This window comes from Symphalangus syndactylus, chromosome 12, assembly GCF_028878055.3.
Source record: "Symphalangus syndactylus isolate Jambi chromosome 12, NHGRI_mSymSyn1-v2.1_pri, whole genome shotgun sequence".
NCBI lineage: Eukaryota > Metazoa > Chordata > Mammalia > Primates > Hylobatidae > Symphalangus > Symphalangus syndactylus.
Genome location: NC_072441.2, coordinates 54,378,775 through 54,402,737, shown reverse-complemented (window position 1 = coordinate 54,402,737; position 23,963 = coordinate 54,378,775). Strand labels below are relative to the sequence as shown.

General features: G+C 38.9%; 1 protein-coding gene across 21 annotated transcripts; it reads left to right on the top strand.

The window, feature by feature from the left end:
• The first annotated feature begins 594 nt into the window (after positions 1-594).
• EXTL2 (exostosin like glycosyltransferase 2) lies at positions 595-23,963 on the top strand. Of its 21 annotated transcripts, none has more exons than XM_063625636.1 (7): positions 595-810; positions 1,026-1,178; positions 6,470-6,544; positions 7,211-7,286; positions 18,144-18,571; positions 19,189-19,259; positions 21,926-23,963. In XM_063625636.1, the coding sequence occupies exons 4-7, from the start codon at positions 7,282-7,284 to the stop codon at positions 22,412-22,414; spliced, it is 993 nt and encodes a 330-aa protein (XP_063481706.1). In that variant the 5' UTR covers positions 595-810; positions 1,026-1,178; positions 6,470-6,544; positions 7,211-7,281; the 3' UTR covers positions 22,415-23,963. The 21 variants fall into 21 exon arrangements, with proteins under 21 accessions (XP_063481706.1, XP_063481707.1, XP_063481713.1 ...); XM_063625637.1 differs by having other exon boundaries at positions 622-689; XM_063625643.1 differs by having other exon boundaries at positions 645-882; positions 7,175-7,286; positions 19,192-19,259.

Here is a 23,963-nt window from a genome sequence, read left to right as displayed (position 1 = left end):
GTGTTCCCGGATGCATGGGCTCCAGCGCCTGCCCTTTCACCATTTCCTCCCAACTGGCATTAAATCCTGGTGTGGTGGATATCAGTGATTAAGAGTCTAGACAGCCACGTGTTCTATTGCCGCCAGTCCGCAGGAAACCCAAGTGTTCGTTTTGCTGCGTTAACTCTATGGGCGCACAAATCTTAGGAATCCATTCCACGCCACCCCGAAAACAGCGCTTAACCCTTCTGGACTGCCACGCAGGAGGCGATCAATGTTTTTCTTTGTTTATTTATTTTTTTAAGAGATAGGGTCTGGCCCTGTCACCTAGGCTGGAGCACAATGAGGCTCACTACAGCCTGGAACTCCCGGGCGCAAGTGATCCTCCTCAGCCTCCGGAGTAGCTGAGACCCCAGGCGCGCGCCACCACGCCTGGCATCAATCAATGTCTTTCAAAATAAAGGCTGTTAAACGTGTATAGAAAAGAAGCTTTTTAATGGGAGGTCCCACCAGACGTGTTTGTTTGATTTTTAGGTTTGGTTAATGCATTGTTTCCCGTACAATCTCAACCCGCGGAAACCCCGAAACTCTAGAATTCGTACAGGTCTCTTTCGCTTCCAGGTCATCCCCGGGGCAACGGCCGCTGCTCTAATTCTTGTCAGAACCTCCAGGCCAGTTTCTGCAACGTGCAGGCAGAAGCTGGCGCCTCGGTGGGATGCGAGGGCTTGTGGAGCGCGGGGAGGAGAGCCCCACAGGCCTTTGCTGGGCACCCGCGGTGGATGGGAACGCTCCTTCGGGCCCCTTTCCGGGAAGTTGTTTGGCTGAGGGCAGGTGGTCTGTCACGTGAATGTTTAAAAGTTGTTACCTTGGAGAAGAAATTGGGGAAAGGATTGGCTTTCGGAGGTGGGCTGGAAACTACAAAACCGAGCTTCCTGGGAATGCCTTTTAGGCTGACAGGAAGTGGAGCGTCACCGAAAGGGAGGGGCGGCCACTCGGGGACTGTCCCCTGCTCCAGGCGCTCACTTTGCGGGCGGCGCTTTTTCCAGGTTGTTAATCCAGCGAATGGGGAAGGATAGATGCACGCTACTTGGTTTAGAAAAAAAACAAAAATGAGCAAACGAGACGCCCCTTCCGTTTTATGATAACCAAGCTGCAAGGAAATAACTCGGCTGGCCCTACTGCAATCTACTGCACTCGAGGTAAGGAGACACAGCAAAATGCTCCAGTGTTAGTATTTCTCTTTTTGCAGTGAGGATATATGCATATTTTGCTCTCGTTCTGGGAACTTTGCGTGCGTGTATGGGGTAGTAATTCGGTGGTTTTATTTTTGAAAATACGTACTTACTCTACAATTTTGAAAAATGTTCATGTTAATTAAAACTGCTGTGTAAAAACAGCTAGGTTTCAGAAGTAAGTTCTGGAAGAGTATTTTGTGTTTGCCTTTGTTAGCGTATATTTCATTCTTTTAATTTAAATGTAGAAATATTTAAAATTAGTAGCATTTACTCTTTTTTTGGAAGGAAGTTTTTGTATTAGCAGTAGACCTTGAATTTTACTCTACTGCACTGCTGAGGAAAAATTAATTGGGTGCAAACTAGATAGTTTAAAGGTAAATAATTCTATGGTAATTGGATTTTTCTCCAAAACGCCCTTATTCAATATGATTTAACTTGGGAGAAGGAAGGAGAAGTAATAGAAATAATTAAATTTCAGCAACTGATTTCTAGCATAATCCTAACTCATCAAGGTCAGCTGCATTTTGAACTTTTTTGTATTCTGCCTTTGAAAATAAGTCCTATATTTTATACTATATTGCTACAAATCAGAAATTGCTTAAGTGGTTTATGGAGAAACCTACATTACCCCTTTTCAAATAGTTTTGAAATGGGTACGAGAAATTGAAGTTTAATTTCAGTTACATCAGTTTCCAGAGCCTCCCAAATTCCCCCACTCCCCATCCCCAAAGATACGTGATAGGTATTCCCATGAGGACCTTCTCCTTTCAAAAAGTGGCAGTGATGTCTTCACATCTTTCCGTCTTGAAGAGCATAATGACCAAATTTAAAACTAAAGACATTTTATTTGCAATATAAAAGTGTAGGTGGACACTATTTAAATCAGGAAAAGTTCTATAAGTGAAAAACGTTAGGCTGTGCCTCACTTCTTTTGTCATTGTGAAATAATGTTTGTCCCATATATGTTAACCTATCTTTGTTGTCATATCAAATTTGTTTCTTTCATTCATTCAACAGTCATTTAATGAATGTCTTCTATGTGCCAGGCTCCGTGCTGGGCGCTGGGGATACAAAGCCAGATAAATCAAAATTCCTTCCCTGGAGGAATTTTATGGAGAGAAGTAGTTATGAAGAAAGGAGGGGTTGTGACAGGCAAATCAGTCCCGTATTTTAGAACTCTGTGATGTTTAAAATTTACACAAGGGATGCCCTTGGAGCAGTGTGGAGGGACAGCTATCACTCAGTAAGTCTTTCTATATATACTAAACCATTCCTTTTGCCCTTTCAATATGTTCTGTTGGAAAATCAAAAATGATTCTTCAACTCTGTTCAAATGGTATCTTGCAAGTCACCAATCAGAATTCTTAATTCCTTTTATGGTACAAGATTAAACAGGTTTATAAGATCATAAAATACATTTACTATTGAACATTTTTAAACTAAAAAATGGATTTCTACCCTGAACTTTGAAATATGTTTTTATATCTCTCCTACCAACTAATTGCATTAGGTTAGCTATGCAGACTCAATGGGTGGAAAAACCCCAGCTGCTCAGACATGTGATTGAGGATTCTGAGAAATGAAAGCAGAGAGAATTAAGGTACAGAAGCTCATCTCAGTCATGGTTTCAGCTCCTTTTGGGCAATGGTCAGCAAGGAATAGGAAAGATGCTGTCATTCCTCAGTAATCAACCCTGGCATTTATCTGCAACCCTATTTGACCCTTTTAGATGCTTCAAATTGAGTACCCTGGGAACTCTTGGTAAAGAAAAGGAGTTGTAAAGGTACATAAGAATACAAATTCGTATAAATCTAGAAATTGGATACAAACACAAATTGCTAACATGTTCAGATGTTTTGCTCCATGGCATACATCCTCTGGTTTCAAATGTGTAACATTAGATAGTTGGGATCGTGTGCATTTATTTTGCTTCTGGATCCTTGTATTAGGGTTCTCTAGAGGGACAGAACTAATAGGATAGATGTGTATATGCGATCACAACGTGAAGTGCTACAGTAGGCCATCAGCAAGTTGAGGAGCAAGAAAGCCAGTAGTGGCTTAATCGGAGTCCCAAAACCTCAAAGGTAGGGAAGCCAACAGTGCCGCCTTCAGTCTGTGGCCAAAGGCCTGGGAGCCGCTGACAAACCACTGGTGTAAGTCCAAGAGTCCAACAGTCAAAGAACTTGGAGTCTGATGTTCAAGGGCAAGAAGCATCCAGTACAGGAGAAAGATGAAGCCCAAAGACTCAGCAAGTCAGCTTCTCCCACCTTCTGCCTGCTTTTCCTAGCCATGCTGGCAGCCAATTGGATGGTGCCCACCTACATTGTGAGTGGGTGTTCCTGAGAGTGGGTCTTCCTCTACTAGTCCACTGACTCAAATGTTAATCTCTGCTGGCAACACCCAGAAACACCCAAGTACACCTAGAAACAATACTTTGCATCTTTTAATTCAATCAAGTTGACACAATATTAACCTTCACAAGTCCATCCCTTGTCAACTTGAACCCATACACATTTCTTGAAATCATACCTAATCTCCAAATAAACGAAACTGCCTTTGCAAAAATTATAACTGAGGAAATTATGACAGTGAAAGATATCAGACCTAACCAACTCCATCTTGATTCTAACCTCTAAACTGTCCTTGTCCATTCCTGAACATAAGCCAAACTAGCCTTGAGAAGGAATTTAGTTTATAGTTTAAGTAATAGCCCTTCCCAAAAGCTAAACTGTTCTTGTAAAATGATTGAAAGGCTACCAGGCACCAAGTTAGGATGAGAGGGGCTAGAATTCTAAATATTACCAGCCATTATTCCAGAGGTCATAAGATTTGCAACTTTTCCAGTTACTCTTGAAGATAACATCATTATTGTGAAACTAAGATTGGCCTTTTGAGATGTTTTTTCAGGTTGTTGCATTTCTGATAACTGGATGGCCCCACCTGGACCTGCCAACCAGTTCTGTGGCCCCCATCCTGGAGCTGACTCAGCATAAAAGGACAGTTTCGACTCCCTAAGATTTCATCCACAAGCCAACCAATCAGCACTCCCAACTCACTGGCCCCTTAACCAACAGATTATCCTTAAAAACTCTGATCCCTGAGTTTTCCAGGAGGCTGATTTGAGTAACACTAAAACTCTGGTCTCCCACACAACCAGCTCTGCATAGATTACTCTTTCTCTTTTGCAATTCCCCTGTCTTGATAAATTCGTTCTGTCTAGGCAGCAGGCAAGGTGAACCCATTGCATGGTTACATAAAAACAATAATATGGTCATAATTACGCCTAACAATACAGCTATCCTTTATACAACCAGAAGCATACTAATCCTTAACCTAAATGCTATTATGTAAAGTTAACAACACTTAAATGCTGATATGATGTCAATAAATGTCACATGATACAGGAAAAAGAGGGGAAATAAAGATATATTCTTAGTACAAGTGTATACATGCATAAACATATTCTTAACAAAATAAGGAGGAAAACTCATGACAATTACAGTCCTAGTTTCTGCAACTGGTCATGTGGTCATAGCTGGTATTGATCACTACCTTCTTCTACTACCTATTCTGTATTCCCTTTGCTTTCAGCAAGCACCTCAGCAGGTCATAGTTTTTTACCTGGTGAAGTAAATTGGTACTGCAGAGAGTAGGGCATTGGTATAAAAATATCCAAAAATATGGAAGAGACTTTGGAACTGGGTAATGGGTAGAGGATGGAAAAGTTTGGAGAGCTCAGAAGACAGGAAGATGTGGGAAAGTTTGGAACTTCCTAGAGACTTGTTGAATGGTTTTGACCAAAATGCCGATAGTGATATGGACAATGAAGTCCAGGCTGATGTGGTCTCAGATGGAGATGAGGAACTTATTGGGAACTGGAGCAAAGGTCACTCTTGCTATGCTTTAGCAAAGAGGCTGGTGGCATTTTGCTCCTGCCCTAGAAATCTGTGGAACTTTGAACCTGAGAGAGATGATCTGAATTTGGAACTTATGTTTAAAAGGGAAGCAGAGCATAAAAGGAAAATTTGCAGCCTGACTATATGGTAGAAAAGAAAAACCCATTTTCTGGGGTGGAATTCAAATGAGCTGCAGAAATTTGCATAAGTAACAAGGATCCTAATTTTTTTTTTTTTTTTTTTTTGAGACAGAGTCTCGCTCTGTCGCCCAGGCTGGAGTGCGGTGGCGCAATCTCGGCTCACTGCAAGCTCCGCCTCCCGGGTTCACACCATTCTCCTGCCTCAGCCTCTCCGAGTAGCTGGGACTACAGGCGCCCGCCACCACGCCCGGCTAATTTTTTGTATTTTTAGTAGAGACGGGGTTTCACCGTGGTTTCGATCTCCTGACCTTGTGATCCGCCCGCCTCGGCCTCCCAAAGTGCTGGGATTACAAGCATGAGCCACCGCGCCCGGCGGAGCCTAATGTTAATCACCAAGACAATGGGGACAATGTCTCCAGGGCATGTCAGAGACCTTCACAGCAGCTTCTCCCATCACAGGCCCAGAGGTGTAGGAGGGAAAAATGGTTTCATGGGCTGTGCCCAGGGCCCTACTCCTGCCCTGCATCTCAGCCATGGCTAAAAGGGGCCAATGTACAGCTCAGGACATTGCTTCAGAGGGTGCAAGCCCCAAGCCTTGGCAGCTTATACATGGTGTTGAGCCTGTGGGTGCACAGAAGTCAAGAATTAAGGTTTAGGAACTTCTGCCTACATTTCAGAGGGTGTATGGAAATGCATGGATGTCCAGGCAGAAGTTTGCTGCAGGGGTGGAGCCCTCATAGAGAACCTCTGCTAGAGCAGTGTGGAAGGGAAATGTGGGATTGGAGTCTCCACACAAAGTCGCCACTGGAGCATTGCCTAGTGGAGCTGTGAGAACAGGGCCACCATCTTCCAGACCCCAGAATGGTAGATCCACAGACAGCTTGTACTGTGTGCCTGGAAAAGCCACAGACATTCAAACACCAGCCCATGAAAGCAGCCAGGATTGGGGTTGTACCCTGAAAAGCCACAGGAGTAGAGCTTCCCAAGACCCTGAGAGCCCACCTCTTGCATCAACATGCTCTAGATGTGAGACACAGAGTCAAAGGAAATTATTTAAGAACCTTAAGATTTAATGACTGCCCCGCTGGATTTCGGACTTGCATGGGGCCTGTGGCCCCTTTTTTTTGGCCTATTTCTCCCATTTGGAATGGGAGCATTTTTCCAATGCCTATACCCGCAGTGTATCTTTGAAGGAACTAACTTGCTTTTGATTTTACAGGCACCTAAGCGGAAGGGACTTGCCTTGCCTCAGAAGAGACTTTGGACTTGGACTTTTGGGTTAATGCTGGAATGAGTTAAGACTTTGGGGGACTGTTGGGAAGGCATGACTGTGTTTTGAAATGAAATTTAGAGGGGCCGGGGTAGAATGATTTGGTTTGGCTGTGTCCCCACCCAAATCTCATTTTGAATTGTAATCCCCATAATCCCCACTTGCTGTGGGGGGGACCCAGTGGGAGGTGATTAGATCATGGGGGCAGTTTCTCCCATGCTGTTCTTGTGATAGTGAGTGAGTTCTCACAAAATCTGATGGTTATAAAAGTAGCAGTTTTTTCCTGTGCTTACTCACTCTCTCCTGCCCCCTTGTAAAGAAGGTGCCTGCTTCATCTTCCATGATGGTCATAAGAGGCCTCCCTAGCCATGTGGAACTATGAATCAATTAAACTTCTTTCCTTTATAAATTACCCAGTCTGGGGTATTTCTTTATAGCAGTGTGAAAACAGACTAATACAACCCTCAATAGAAAGATGAAAACCAAAATATAGCACCAACCTCACTGGAAGTCATCATCTACCTCATTGCCTAAATATAATTTTTAGAAGACAGAATAACAAATTTTAATTTCTAAAGTAACTGAAGGCTTATGGACAATGGCATTGAAAGCACCGTTTTTTGTTTTTTGTTTTAATTTCCTGCTGACTGACAGAAACATCACAGAAAATTCTTTGATTTACCTTAATAGTGACAAGAGAGCCTGCTTCTATCAATTACTGAAGCCATAAGGAGATTTTTAAAAAATTAAACTTTAACACAATGAGGTAAGTACCAATATTTTTTGGCTTTTGTTTAATTGTCATAAAATACATATAACACAAAATTTATCACCTGAACGAGTTTTAAATAAATAGTTCAGTAGTGTTAACTGTTTTCACTTTGTTGTGCGGCCGATCTCTGGAACTTTTTCATCTTACAAAACTGAAACTTTATACCCACTGAACAACAACTGTCCATTTCTTCCTACTCCCAGCCCCTGGCAACTGCCATTCTTCTTTCTGTTTCTATAAATTGACTTTCCTAGGTACCTCATAATAAATGGAATCATACAGTATTTGTCTTATGTGACTGCTTATTTCAATTAACATAATGTCTTCAAGATTCATCTATGTTGTGGCATGTATCAGAATTCCCTAATTTGTAAAAACAGAATAATAATACTCTTTTGTACCTATGTATCACATTTTCTAAATGTATTATCCATTCATCTGTCAGTTGACCTTTAGGTTGCTTCTGCCTTTTGGCTCTTGCAAATAAGGCCACAATGAACATGGGTGAAGTACCAGTACTTTTGTCTGAGAAAAATTATTTCCTATAGAGTTGGTTTTATTTCCTTGAAAACACGAGTTCTTACTTAGGCCAAAATCTTAGAAAATACTGAGAGACCTCTCTTAGGTCCATTGAAATAGTAGTCCAGGTTACAGAATGAAGTCAGTACCTATAGAGTTGAATATTCTTGTAGACCAGAACAAAGCTGGATATAGAGACTATTCAGAAGACATAGAAAATACAATGTGGCCAGCGGGGTGCGGTGGCTGACGCCTGTAATCCCAGCACTTTGGGAGGCCAAGGCGGGTGGATCACGAGGTCAGGAGATCGAGACCATCCTGGCTAACACGGTGAAACCTGTCTCTACTAAAAATACAAAAAAATTAGCCAGGTGTGATGGCAGACGCCTGTAGTCCGAGCTACTCAGGAGGCTGAGGCAGGAGAATGACCTGGGGGGCGGAGCTTGCAGTGAGCCAGATGGCACCACTTAACTCCAGCCTGGGTGACAGAGCGAGACTCCGTCTCAAAAAAAAAGAAAAAAAGAAAATACAGTGTAGCTCAAGTGAGAGAGTCGAGAGTTTGATTTAGACTTGCCACTCTTTCTGTGGCTCAGGAAAAATCGTTTAATACTATATTCTCAATCTCAGATGTCCTGTCTGCAAAATGGGATGGATACACCTTATTTCCTTTCTTTCTAAAGATTTGAAACATTATCAATTTGAGGTGATCTATAACATGAAGCAGGGAGAGCTCTGACAACTTTCATTAGTAATGCTCAGCTCTGTGAGGGCAGGAATTGGTTCTTCTTGCTCAGTACCATCCCTTAGCACTTGGTACCGGGCATATGGTAAATACCTATAAATATTTGCTGGATATTTTGACCTTCCCCTAATAAAGTAAGAAAGCTCACATGAAGTGGGATTGCTTTCATCTTAGGTTTGATACCTAAAAATATTTATAAGCTATAATTCATCGGTATGAAATCCATTTCTCTTACAGAAGTGATTTTGGAAAGTGAGTTAATGGCTGAAAACCAATATTGGATAAAAGAGAAAGGATTCTATAGAACAGAACAGGGATCTGTTGCCTGACAAAACAGAGATTCAAATGAAAATCTCCAGTATCCTGGAATGGTAAAAGTACAATATTTGCAGATGTACTTGGTTTCTTTTTGACCCATTTCTAGAACTAATTTTGCATGGCACTGTACTGAGCTAAAAACGCTTTTCTATTTCTAGGTTTCCTCTTAGGATGTGTTGTCTCCTTGGATCCTATGAGTCATGGATATGTTCCTCTTAGGAATAAGGCCACTCTTACTCCTGCCCTAATACATGTCCATGGAATTGGTCATCTCCAAACATCATCATCGTTATCATTATCATCATCAATAGCTACAATTAATTGACTATTCCAAGAGATAGGTGCAAAACTAGAAAGAACTTTTATCTAACATAATTCAGACCTGCGCAGTTTGAAAGTAGAAAGGACCTCATTGTCTACCTCAGTAGCACATAGCTGGATTGAAGGAAGCAAGCGATGCTTTAAAACAACTTTATGCATAATATTTATGTTATTTCCCTGTAAATAAGTGATAACAAAGCAAACTCTAGTTAATTGATATTAGCTGCCTGAAGCATTGTTGAGAAGGAATAAGATCCTTTGTATAGGAAAGAGGAAGAGGAAAACTAGAAAATGCTAGGACTGATCAGCAGCTTTTGCAATGCATAAGAGCTTAGGATTGAGGAGGGAAATAGAAACACAGGTACTTAATGCCTGTATCCCATTTTCAGTGCTGCCCTTGTTGTTCATTCCAGCCTGATTTACCTGTTAAGAAATGGCTCATTCAACCTGGCTGCCAGAAGGAAGACTTGATATTTAGTGTAATCAGCAAAAAGATGCTTTCCTCACAGCTTGCAGTGCTAAATGGCCTATTGCAGCAACATCATTCTATTTAAATGTGATATTGAAGTTCGTGTAGCTACTTCTCAATATTTTAGCAATTGGTTCAGAACTGTAGTCTAAAAAGTGTAATAAGGGCAGGACTAGGCCTTCTAAATAACAAGGTTTAAATTGGCTATCAATGATCATATATATGTGTAGCCATTCTATTGTCAATAGAAAAGATGGACCACTTCCACCCTAATAACTAGTCCGTAACGTAGTTGATCCAGATTGTAGTCATCTAAGTGATCCATTCATATCACTGTAATTGGCCATAAACACAAGATCACAAGATGAATCTGTGACACTACATGGACTCTTTTATTATTATAAGTCTATTCCTATTCCTGCCTTTACTACTATATTTATTATTAACACAAACTAATTTAAATTATTTTGTTTTAGATTTGTGAAAAAAGTAACAGGAATTAAGAAGAACCTCATAAGAATAGAAGAGCTCCTTAGGAAAAAGGGAAGGGAAATCATTTAGGAAGGAGAGCACAGAATTGGTAGAAAATGAGAAAAGCTCTATGGCATTTCTAAAACAACAATGAAAAGAATGACTTTCCTGAATGTGGGTAAAAACCTTACATCAAAAACTCTTCCCAGAATCTTGTATAGCACCTGGAAAAGACTTGTGAAGAAAAGTGACCTTTCATGTACCATTTCTGGCATTTTGTATATTGCAATGAAATAAATTCTAGTTTATGCTGCTTATAATTTTAATGGAAGAAGCTTACCATGGGCAATACTGAATTGAGTTGTGTAGTGTTCTGACTTAGTTTTCTTTTTCTGCCAATTGTCATGAAGTCTGTAGTTTTTGTCACTTTCTGAATCCAAACTAAATTTTCTTTTCTCAACCAAGTAAGACTTTTTTGTCTGTTTAAATCATGTATGCTGCCTGCCACATTAAATAATATAGCTTCTGGTTATCATGACCTGTTAAACTTCCTTGGGGAAATTCACAAGGATGATATTATCCATCAAATGATGCTTTCGCCCCAAGGCAAATCAGCTCATTCACCAAGAGCTTTCATAGAAACAGGGATGTTCAAATATATTTTAATGCAGAATATCTTTGAAAAGATGTGAAAAAAAATCAGAGATCTGAGACATCTTTTGTTTATCAAGTGGCTTGGCCATAGAACTGCATGTAGAAAGGGGGCCTGTGTGGTCTGTGTTTGAGGTCACATTTCATGACATGCTCTTCTAGTCACCAGATGGGTGATGACCCAGCTCTTCTATGTAGGGAACAGTTGCTTTGGTACTGTCTAGTCTTAATTAGGCCTTGATTTGCATTTAATCTGAGTTTATTCTGTTAATGTTTCAGGCATTCATTGACATTTAGGACAATTTAGACATAAATTCCCTCATTTAATTCAACTATAGTGATGTGAGCACTGAGTCAAAAAATGGGCCAGACACTGTTCTGGATTATAAAGAAGGACAGAAACTTCCCTCAAGATACATTAAGACTGAAAAAAACAGCCAAAGAACAGTCGATAGTTGAAATACCTGAAAACAAGGACTAGAAACACAGTAATCAGAGTTCACTGGAATACTCGGGGTGGAGAGTGGTGAGGGAAACATTTATAGGAGATGTGATATTTGAAAGAGATTTGAGGGGCAGGGAGTAGGAGTTTGTCAGATAGAGAGAGAGAAGGGCTTTGTAAGTAGAGAAAATAGCATGTACCAATACATGGAGTCATGGATTGGCTCACTGTATGTAGGTACCATTGAGGGGAAATGTCTTTTTGGAATTTGGCACCACATGCTCCTTTGCCTTAGTTTAAACAGTGTTGGTTATCTGCATGCCATAAACCTGGTCAGAAACTGGTCATTGGTTGTAGACCCGTCTCTTCCAATTTTCTTCTTGCACCTTCTTACATGCGTCAGCTCAGGTTCTGCATTGGCCTCTGTATTCAACCTTGGAATGATTTTATCTCTTGGCAGCTGAGGCCCCTTTTCTGAGCATCTATATTCTATATTCATCAGTTTATAGGCAAGTAAATATTCTGGAAGATGAGCCAGAGGAGAAACAATCTGGACAGTATGAGGCAAATCTCATAGTGAAATGGCAGAATAGTTATCATTCTTCTACCATTTGTGGCATCAAAATAAAAATGACAGCTTCTTATTGTACAACACCACGTTGCTCATTGCTTTTCTACCTTATGAGTCAGAGAACATAATCTTTGTTCATGCTGTGTGCTGGCATATTTGTTTTCAGCTTCTCTCTGGATAATTATTGCTTTCCAGTCTGAAGGAACTAGCCTTGAGGAAAGAATCCTTCAACGGTGTTTCTTCTAGGGAACTTTGATAGACTATGTAGTAAGTAACTCTATAGCAGATCTTTGGAATTCAAATTGCCTGGTCCATTTAAAGACATCCATGACAGAAGTTGTACTGTTATTTAATAGACTATGTATTATTTACTTTCTTATTCTATGTCCACATTTAAGAAAATTACTTATAATTTCAAATAATGCTCTTTCAAAAGCTACTTCAGTTTTCAGATGTTTAAATATTAGTGACATAATGACCCACCAATTCTACTCTTAGGTAAGCACCTAAGAGGACTGAAACCATATGTTCACATAAAAACTTGTACATGAATGTTCACAGCAGCATTATTCATAATGGCCAACATGTGGAAACAATTCAAACATCCATTAACTAATGAATGAAGAAAATGTGGCCTATCCATAGAATGGAATGTTACTTGGCAACAAAAAAATGAGGTACTGATATATACCTCATGATATATACAGCATGGATGAACCTCCAAAACATTATGCTAAGTGAAAAAAGCCAGATACAATGGTCATATATTGTATGATTCCATTCATATGAAATATTCAGAATAGGCAAATCCACTGAGACAGAAAATAAATTAGTGGTTTCCTGGGGCTGGGATGGAGGTCAGGGGTTAAGGGAAGTGAAAATGGCGATTGGCTGCTAATGGGTCTGGGGTTTCTTTCTGGGGTGTTGAAAATGTTTTAAAATTAAATTGTGGTGATGGTTGCAGAACTCTGTGATTATATTAAAAGCTACTGAACTGTATACTTTAAATGGGTAAATTTTATGGTATGTGATCTCTCCTTAAAGATACTAAAAAAAAACTCCAACATAGCAAGTATAATTTTTTATATTATCTTGCAGGTTAGTGACAGTCTTCCTTATTTATTTTTTGACACATCCTTGCAGAATTTACCCTAGCATAGTGGAAAGAGTTGTGGACTGTGCCATCAGAAGGTTTAGAGTCTTCTCTTGGTTCTGCTGCTGATTAGCTACATGCAGCTGCATGACCTTAGGCAAGTTCCTTATCCCTGGACCTTGAGTTGTTTATCTGTGAAACAAAGAAACTGGCTGAGGAGGGCTCTGAAGTCTCTTTCAGCTCTCTGAGTTTCTGTGTTTGTGCAATAAGTCATATAATTATGTAATTATTATGGCAGTATTTTTTAGTTGGTTTGTTGTGTTCTTTGTTTTTTTATGAGATGGGGTCTCACTCTGTCCCCAGGCAGGAGTGCAGTGGTACAATCACAGCTCACTGCAGCAGCCTCAACCTCTTGGCTCCAGCTATCCTCCTGCCTCAGCCTCCTGAGTAGCTGGGACTATAGGCATGCACCACGACAGATGGCTGATTTTTTAATTTATTTGTAGAGATGGGGTCTCATGACATTGCCCAGGCTGGTCTCAAGCCCTGGGGCTCAGGCAGAATCCTGCCTTTGCGCCCGTAAGTGCTGGGATTACAGATGTGAGCCATCATGCTTAGCCTACCCGGTCAGTTTTAGAGACAGGGCTTTGCCCTTTATTGTTTGAGTATAACTAATAGCAGTAGGATTTTCAGAAGCCACCTCTCTAGTAGTCCTCCTCATGATGTTTAAGTGTGTGTTATTAAGCTACCTATATGTAGATCAGGGTTTCCCAACCTTGGCATTATTGCCATGTTAGGTCAGATAATTCTTTGCCATGGGGGGCTGTCCTATGCATTGTAGGATATTTAGCAGCATCCCTAACATCTACCCACTAGATAGCAATAGTATCTCTCTTCCAGTTGTGACAATCAGGGATATCTCCAGACTTTGCCAAATGTCCCCTGGAAGACAAAATCATCTCTGGTTGAAAACCCTTTGTGTCCCCAACGGCAGTCCCCAACCTTTCTGGCACCAGGGACCTGTTTTGTGGAAGACAATTTTTCCATGGACAGGTGGTGGGGGATGGTTTTGGGATAAAACTGTTCCACCTCAGATCATCAAGCATTAAATTCTCATAAGGAGCATGCAGCCTAGACACCTCATATGCACAGTTCACAATAGGGTTGCACTCTTGTGAGAATCTAATGCCGCAGCTGATCTGACAGGAGGTGGAGCTCAGGTGGTAATGCTTGCTTACACATTGCTCACCTTCTGCTGTGTAGCCCGGTTCCTAACAGGCTACAGACCAGTACTGGTGTGTAGCCTGGGGATTGGGGACCTCTGGTGTAGAAGACGCTAAGTAACAATGTATCAAAATAACTAAAAGGATGTGTTCTCTACCTATAAAGAACTAATGAATTGACGTGCAGAAAATATCACTGGGGGAAATCTTGGATATTTTTAGTTCATAAGGAGAAGAGGAAGGATTTTTGTTTTGTTGGCATTTACTGTATTTATCAAAGTTATATTTACTGCAGTCATGGGGATGGGTGAAGGACAGAAAGGGAATAGACTAAGAGCTGTCAGATCCTTTTTGGAATGAGGCAGGGTGTCAGCAAATATATAAAGACATATCTTAAAAAGGAAAAACCAAAACCTAAAGGGAAAGTTTAGGAATTGAGGGCAAGAGAACTGACGTGCTTATGTTTACTTCTTAGTTCTTCCCAAGTATGACATAGGTCATCCAGATGTGTTTTTTCTCATATCTCTCATTCAAAACTCAAAGCTGCAAATTAGATGATAGGTTCTTTCTCTAAAAGAAGAACAGAAGAACGCCAAAAACTGTGAAATCCTTATAGCCATAAAGTCATCATTATTCTCCAAATTGTACTGAAGCTGTTTCTAATGGGCCTACAATGGAGTTCTAGACCTCAGCTATTGTCAAAGTACAGTGTGCCACTTGCACTACAGCCTATAAAGTCCTTGCTCTTCCTACTGTACTATGCAAACTAAAATTTACATAATTTTATTGGGCTGCGTTATTTAATAAATACCACATGAAATATTTACACTATGTTTCTAAAGACATAAATTATTCATATCTCCTGAAATCTTTCAGATACAGGTAAAATTGGGGGATTAGGAGCTATCTGAAAGGAAATGTCTATGATGGGTACAGGGGATAAACTCCTACTTAAAAAAATACATAAGAAGGAAGCAGTCACTCATGAGTGTCTTCAACAGTGTATATTTATAGTAAGCTATAGTAATTAATCTTGTTACTTTTTCTAGATTAAAACTGCTAGATAGTAAGTTATTAGTGTCTAGAGATCAGAAACACTTCTGTGTAAGTTTTAAAATATGCTATTCCTACTCAGCTGCAGAAAATGAATATAAAGATCTTAATCATGGTATACTATAATGCAGTTAGTCAAAGTGATTCTTTACTCTCAGTACTTATAACTGGTCATTTTTATGTAGAACTGAAAATATGTGTTATGGGACCTACTTTTCATTCAGTATTCAAAGGATTTTCAAGGACTTTGAACCAAGATTATTAATTCATAATGATATGTCTTTGACCACATTACATGTTGTTTTAGTAAGAGAGTACATAAAATGAAAACATGGTACACTAAAGCTTTAAGTTACTATCCTTGTAAAATAATCATGGAAAAGCTGAGGTTACCTTGAAAATAATTTATTTTATTTATACCTTAAGAGTGAGGCCGTGATAGAAGCAGAAACACAAAATTGCTCTTTTTAATAGAACAAGCTGCAGAGAAAGTCCAGGAGAGAAACCCTTGAAAGCACTCTCAAAAGCTTACTCTAAAGGTGACATTACTTTTCAAATCTGGACTGTTGAAAAGTGAGAGCTGCTGAATGACAATGATCTTCTCCTTGTCTTTGTGGACAAACTCTTCCTTTGCTTGCACATGCCTAAGCATACTGTCCTGTCATGGAGAGTATGCCCTTGTCCTTCTTGCAATTCTCTAAACTCTCATAAACTTCAAAGGAAAATGTTAAAGACGTGGTGTATATGATCTCTCTATGTCCTTGAACTATAGAGAGGAAACTTTCTACCATTACAAAACGCACATCACAACATGAAACAAGCTTACAGGAATATGACGGTTACTAACCCAACCACTGCCAAGTCTCCTCAGTGAAAAACAACATGTTGAGTAGATATCATTAGGAAAGTAAAATGAGATTTAGTTTGGAACAGAATATTCCAAAACTATTCTATTCTATTTCAAACTAAATTTAGACTACAGGCTTAGGATTGCCTATGGAATGATGGCCTAGCTTCAATTGCCTAACTTTAGCCACAAGACATGAAATCAAGAGCTTAGATATTACTATGTAAGTATACATACAGCTCACTTTTCCAAGAAGAGGGGGAGTACCAAAAATAAAATGTACAGAGGCAGTGTTATACCAAGAAGAAGAGTGACAGTAGCTCTTTGCAGTTAGTATACTTCAGCTGTGGTTAACAGTGAAAAGTCTTATCCAGCTGTATTGCATCTGTCAGTATTAAGCAATAGATGAGAGTAACTGTTTATCATATAGCCAAGAAGAGAAATTGTACCAGAAGTGGGGATGAGAAGGGATAGGCTATGGGTTAATTAAGGTCACCAATAATAACATCTCATCTATTCTTTCTCAGAGATCTATTTTTTTCTTAAAGGTGTTTTAAATATGTTGTTTAGAAACTCCTGATTGGTTTTTGTTTCTAGTCTTTCTTTTCATAAGTAAATTTCTTTGAATAGTTCATTTTCCTCACTTCTGGCTTTGCACTTGAATAGAGTAGTAAAATAGATCCATGATGTGCTGAAATGGCTATGAAGACTCAGTTGCCAAAGTACAAAACAAGGACCATGCCTAAAATGCTTCTGGTGGCCTGTGGAAGAGTAAGTAGCTTGGAATCAGAAGCAGAAATAGCAGAAGACTAAAAAACAGAAATAATTGAAAGCCAACAGTACTACAGCAGGAGTCAGCAAGCGTGGAAATGAAATGTTATTGGAATCCAGGGAATAAGAGTTTTAGGCATCTATAAAACTGAGATTTAACCTTTTCTCATATAAGCAAGGGATTTGATTACACAAAATTTTTTGACAGTGGATAGCTAGACTGTACTTACCAATTTGTTCACTACTGTTCTATGGCTGTCTCTGGAAGACCCTTTAGGTACAATAAGGAAGATGGGAGAGTACATAGCTGATAATAATACCTTGTGATTTGTACTGTGAGAGAGGGAGTTGTGGAAGCTCTAGGGCTGTGCCTCAGTTCAACCTAGATGTAAAGCCAGGCAATACACCCCCAAGCCCATGAACAGTCTGGGCTCTGGGGGCAGATTTTCCTGTTGGAAATCCTAGCACTATTACTGAAATTACTTGGTAATCTTGGGAAGGGCATGTAATCTCTGTAAGTGTCTAAACTATTAAATGGGAATAATAATAATAAATAATAAATTAGATCCAGGAACCCTCCAATGGCTTCTCATCTGGCGTATAGTAAAATCCAGACTCTTTAATGAGGGTCAGAGGTCCCACATAATCTGGCCCTTGCTTATTCTGATTTATTCTCTTTATAAACAGATTCTCTTCATACCCACTACCCCAGATTATCTTTTGAATTTGTTTATCGTGTTGTCTGTTTCTCCCTATCATCTCCTCTGCTACTAACAGCAGACACCTTTTCTATCTCATTAACTGCTGTATCCACAGAACTTGGAACAGTGGCGGCACAAAGTAAGTGCTCAGTAACTATCTGTTGAATGAGTAAGTACATACTGTGGTATATGAAGCACATAGTACAGGGCTGATAAGTAATAAACCTACCATAATTGTTTGCTGCCTCATGTATTATGGCTCTGTATGATTTTGTTTGGGAAAAAGTCTGCTACTACAGAAGTGTAGATTTGAAATTAATATGTTACTAAGCGAAATAAAATCCCAGTTGAAAAATAATCTCAGGTCTGGAGATTTAGTGATAAAATGATGGCAAATTTTTAAATGCTTAATTTTTCCAATTTCGTATGTATAACATCTTTTGTCTGCAACTGCGTAACAAGCAGGGCAAGAAGGGAGGGAGTATTAAACTGGTTTTTTAAAATCTCTTAGGCCAAATTACCGTATTGGGGAGGAAGGGAGAACTGAATTTGAATCAACTAAAATAAGATTGATATCTTTCCTCATTGGAAAAAAACATGAAAACACAGGGACTAGTAAGAATGCTAACATTTGTATGTTGTTTCCATTTCTACTCTAGGTGTTGCCACATCTGCAAACTTCCTGGGAGAGTAATGGGGATTCGAGTGCTTCGATTCTCTTTGGTGGTCATCCTCGTATTATTACTGGTAGCTGGTGCTTTGACTGCCTTACTTCCCAGTGTCAAAGAAGACAAGATGCTCATGTTGCGTAGGGAAATAAAATCCCAGGGCAAGTCCACCATGGACTCCTTTACTCTCATAATGCAGACGTACAACAGAACAGATCTCTTATTGAAACTTTTAAATCATTATCAGGCTGTACCAAATCTGCACAAAGTGATTGTGGTATGGAACAATATTGGAGAGAAGGCACCAGATGAATTATGGAATTCTCTAGGGCCCCACCCTATCCCTGTGATCTTCAAACAACAGACAGCAAACAGGATGAGAAATCGACTCCAGGTCTTTCCTGAACTGGAAACCAATGGTGAGTTGCAGTGGAGTTCTCAGCCTGGAAAGGCTGCCGCTATCCAGAGCTGGGACAGACAAGTGAATTTCTGGCCTTCTGCTTGTCTTAACTGTCTGGAGAAAAATGAAGGAAGTTAGTCCTAAGAAAGCACTTTGGAAAGCTTGAGGGACAATTTCCAAGATGTCAAGAAGTGGTTTCCTGACAAAGAGGTTAATATTGCAATAAAGGATATGCTATAATCACATATTATTGCATTACAGTTGATAGTAAGATGCCATTTAACTTATGCTTAATATATTTTTTTGCCACTCCTCTTTTCCTCCCATTCCTGACAGTTTCATGAGGTTGCAATTTGCTTAAAAGAATCTTGGCTTTATTTATTTATAGGCCCAATAGTTTCTAAGATGATGGATAATAACTACTTGATTATTTTCCCTTCAGGCAGTTATACAATCAGTTATGATACCAAAAAAATTTTTTTCTACTGGACAAATCTCCCCAAGAATACATTGCTTATTTACTTATTGGGTCAGAAAATACTTCATTTGAATGATCTATGTAGACACTGTTGTATTTTACTACTTTTGTTTTAATTTCCAAACTATTCAACTTAAATTTTTGTCCTTTCATTTTAGCAGTGTTGATGGTAGATGATGACACACTCATCAGCACCCCAGACCTTGTTTTTGCTTTCTCAGTTTGGCAGGTAATGTTGCTGTCTCTTTTATGAAACCATCTTTATAAGATCTTGACTAGTACTTAACCAGGGCAACATGGTTAATATAGATGTTACCTAAAATATTTTAGATAATATTTATCTAAAAGATGGATGAATTTGTTATAGGCTAATCAAGATTTTCTGAGCTTAGTTCAGCCAACCGGAAAGTTATAGTATCTTTTATCTAGATTTAATTTATATTTTGGTGTATTAGGGAAAAGAGCTAGAACTGCCTTCCAGAGAACAATGGGGAAATGATGTGGTCCAGCAAAAACTAGAATGAGGAGATATTTTGCCTAGACCACAGACATGTGTCTCAAATGATAAGCATATTTCTATATTAATATTGTGTAGAACTTTTTGTAAAAGGAAGTATTTATTACCTCCACAAAATTTAATCTTGGTTCTGAGAGCATTGTTTAGAAATTTTGCAGGCCGGGCGCAGTGGCTCACGCTTGTAATCCCAGCACTTTGGGAGGCCAAGGCGGGCGGATCACGAGGTCAGGAGATCGAGACCACAGTGAAACCCCGTCTCTACTAAAAAGACAAAAAAAAATTAGCCGGGCGTGGTGGCGGGCGCCCGTAGTCCCAGCTACTCGGAGAGGCTGAGGCAGGAGAATGGCGTGAACCCGGGAGGCGGAGCTTGCAGTGAGCCGAGATTGCGCCACTGCACTCCAGCCTGGGCGACAGAGCGAGACTCCGTCTCAAAAAAAAAAAAAAAAAAGAAATTTTGCAGTAATAATTTTACATGTACCATTGTGGTAGGAGGTTTTGTTTTATTTTGTTTTGTTTTTTCCTAAATCCTAGCTTGAATAAGCAGGCATAAATTGGTCAGTATCCTATAAAAGCAGCTCTCTCCTATTGAATATGTGTTAGTAATAGCTAACTTTTACAAGTTGCACTGCTATTACCTGAAACCAGAACTGCATAGAAGTACTTGGAAGCCGTGTCAAATAATTAAACACTGTGCTACCCAGTAAATGATCTAATTTATACCGTGGTAACTTTTAAAATTAGCTTCTTGGGATATAACAGCATTAGATATTAATGGTAAGTGATCACAATACTCAGCAGATATCGGCATTTTTAAAACTTCAGTTTTTAATTTCATGCCTAGTGTGCTGATCAACGAAATTTTTCCATATCAACAATTTTTTTTCCAGCCCTTGGAATGAAATGAAATAAATGAAAGCTTCTTGGACAAAAAGTTCTACTGTGATAATTCAACTGTGAGATTTCTATTGACGCTTAAAAATCCATTTGCCCAAAATGTAAAAATGGAGGCAGAATTTGGGGACTGTGGTTAATTGGAACCATCTGAGTAAACTATAAATTAAAGATATATAAATATGATTTCAGGTTTTATTTATAAAAATATCAAAAACAATTTCAATCCATTGACCAACTTAAATTCAGTCCAACCCAAACCCTGCATAGCATAATGATCTGAGGTTTGTGTATAAGCAAGCAAGATTCAAGTAGACATTCATCTGTGTCTTTGTATTTGCCCAGTTACCTCCACTTTTAGTGTTTTCCCTTTTCCCTCTCTAGCCAACTGTGAAATTTCTTTCATTCTCCTAGATTGTGTAAATAGCGCATCTTCTCTGAAGCCTCCCAGCCTTTATCCCCCATCCCCTGACCTTCCCCTTTGCCTCCCAGCAACACAGTTGTCATCCTACCCTCAATGTTCTCATCGGATTTACCCAGCTGCACTTAAAACAACTTTCTCACAGTATTGTATTTCCTTGTTTGCATATCCATATCATACCCCTCTACCCTCTCTAGACTATAAGTGCTTTGAAATAGCATTTAACTCAGCCTCGTGTGTGTGTGTGTGTGTGTGTGTGTCCCTAGTTCTGTGTCTGTTCAATAAATGAATGAAACTCAAATTATTTATGAAATGAAGTGAATGAAATTTTCAACCCTATAAATTCTTACCTATTTCCCATGCTTCAGTGTTTTTTTTGTTTGCTGATTGTTGTTTTATTTTTAGTCATGCTCATCTACCATCTATCCTTTCATCAAAGATTCTCATGCATCTCTCTCACATATATATAATATAAACATTTATTTTATATAGATAAATATAAACATTTATTTATATTATCTCATGTTTTTAAAAAAGGAAACACCCAAGCTGAAATGGGATAAAATATAACATTGTTTAAAATCAACAGTAACTTTTATGAACATCAAAATCAACATGAAAAAGAGATAATCACACATGTAGGTCCATAATTTTATATACTCCTGAGAGATTAGAACAAATTTTCAAAATGATCCCATTATCTCTTATTTTCTACAATAAATAGCATTCAGGCAGTCAACTTTTCTCGCAGCAGATTTTGAAGGATTGGACTCTTTGGTGACTGGAATTTGTTAATGTCAGGTAATGTTTGAATTAGGAGAACATTTGTAAGGGTAGAATATTTGTTTTCAGAGATGTTTGGGTTGTGATGCAATTTGACATGTAAACATATCAGAACATAGATTTATGAAGTTACCTGGAGCTAGATAAAACTGAAATGTAGAAACCAGGAATAAGGAAGAGTTGACAAATCAGTTTTATTCTCTCTGTAATAAATCATTGCCTTTTTCACTATGTCTTCTCTAAAAATATGTGACATTTAATTGTTCTTTTTCCCCCTTTTCAGCAATTTCCTGATCAAATTGTAGGATTTGTTCCTAGAAAGCACGTCTCTACTTCATCAGGTATCTACAGTTATGGAAGTTTTGAAATGCAAGCACCGGGGTCTGGAAATGGTGACCAGTACTCTATGGTGCTGATTGGAGCCTCATTCTTCAATAGCAAATATCTTGAATTATTTCAGAGGCAACCTGCAGCTGTCCATGCTTTGATAGATGATACTCAAAATTGTGATGATATTGCCATGAATTTTATCATTGCCAAGCATATTGGCAAGACTTCAGGGATATTTGTGAAGCCTGTAAACATGGACAATTTGGAAAAAGAAACCAACAGTGGCTATTCTGGAATGTGGCATCGAGCTGAGCATGCTCTGCAGAGGTCTTATTGTATAAATAAGCTTGTTAATATCTATGATAGCATGCCCTTAAAATACTCCAACATTATGATTTCCCAGTTTGGTTTTCCTTATGCCAACTACAAAAGAAAAATATAAAAGTAAAACAAACAAAAACAAACCTGAAAACTGCTTGGCATTTAAGTAGCTTCTCCATGCTATGTATTTTTTTAAGCAACATCATGAACTTTTATCTACTCCAGAAGTCTCTACAATAGAAAAAAAAGTGCAGTGCTTCTAGGATATAAAATTCACATTACTTTTGAAAGCCAAGAAGTTGGTCTTATCCAGTTAGGTCTTCTTATGAAGAGTTTTCATCCAGGGATATAACTCCTTGGTCAGTGATTTCATTGTTTACATCCTGAGACTGTTCTACAGTTTCTTTGACTCCTGGCATTTGCCTTAAGGACCTATAGCAAGCTGTTTCTAGGATCAGAACCTCAAGAGAGGCATTTCTCTGCTTTTTCACTAAAGGTCAATTGTTTTAATTTGAAGCCTGAAATGCCTCTTTAGCAAAAGCCTGTGGTATGGGGTAAAGCCATGTAAGAAGAGAGTAGTCTCAGTCACATATGAAGAGGAAAATTTGCAGCTGCCAGTGCTTTCCTTGTGGCCCTGCCAACCAGCTCTTCCAGGACGAACTCAGTCCAGCATGGTTTTGATGTAACCATCCGTGCTTTTATTTTTGTTAAGTCTTTTATGACTGGGACAGTTAATTTTAGTAGCTGAAGAACGTCTAGTTGTTTGCTTGATTTTTGTGAACATTTACTGCATGGATCACAAAACAATATACCCTGTATTTCTTATATGCAACTTATATGCAGCAAAGAGTAAATGTGTTACTAGATTCGGGTAGTGCATTTTGTCACTGAATCTGACCTTGAGAATGTACATTCTTATATTTTACGTAATGTATGTGTTGTTTAAGAAATGTGTAAAAAACCTGAAAAAAATGAGTAAGAACTGGCAGAAGTTAAAACCCTTTGTATCAAAAGATCTTTATTGGTAGAGCACTGGTTATCTTCTGGATACTAAAAAGTTATATTACAAAGCCAAACACTTGCATTCACAACTTTAAAAAAAGAAGATCCAAGGTACTATTCATAATGATGAAATTTCAACTACATACAAAGAGGAGAAAATAAGAACCCAGTCATAACAGAGGAATTCTATAGGAGTCTGCATCAATTCATTGTTAAGGTTGCCTACTCTCTGTTATGGGAATTAGCATCTGTGTTCCACCTGTTGTCTGTGTTTAGTACTTGTTCAACGCTAGGGCTAGGAATTCTTAACTAGGCCTCTGTTTACCACCTTCTCTTTCCCCTCCGTTCCCTCTTCTTCCTCCTTCTCCTCTTTCTTCTTATATAATGCTAGTATATTCTCAAAATTGCAAAGCTGTGAGAATATTAAAATAATCATGGCTAATGTTCCAATAATGAGGTCTTTGTGCATTTAGTTCCGCATATGATGGTTTTTTTTACATTAAATAGTGTATGTGTCTTAATGCAGTCAGATTGTAAAAAACAAAAACAAAGAAACTAAGAACCTTATTAAAAATCGATAGTGTCAGTTATCTGTTTTGTCCAATATTGGTAGTACTTTTTTGCCTCTTATGATTCCTCTAGCAGATAAATAAAATAAACTTTTGCCA

Excerpts from the sequence above, each read along its gene's own strand:
- EXTL2 (XM_063625629.1), top strand. The coding sequence starts at position 8,899 with ATGAAAATCTCCAGTATCCTGGAATG. Across the intron at positions 8,925-18,143 it reads ATCTCCAGTATCCTGGAATG|GTGTTGCCACATCTGCAAAC; the intron begins GTAAAAGTACAA and ends TTTCTACTCTAG. Across the intron at positions 19,260-21,925 it reads TTGCTTTCTCAGTTTGGCAG|CAATTTCCTGATCAAATTGT; the intron begins GTAATGTTGCTG and ends CCCCCTTTTCAG.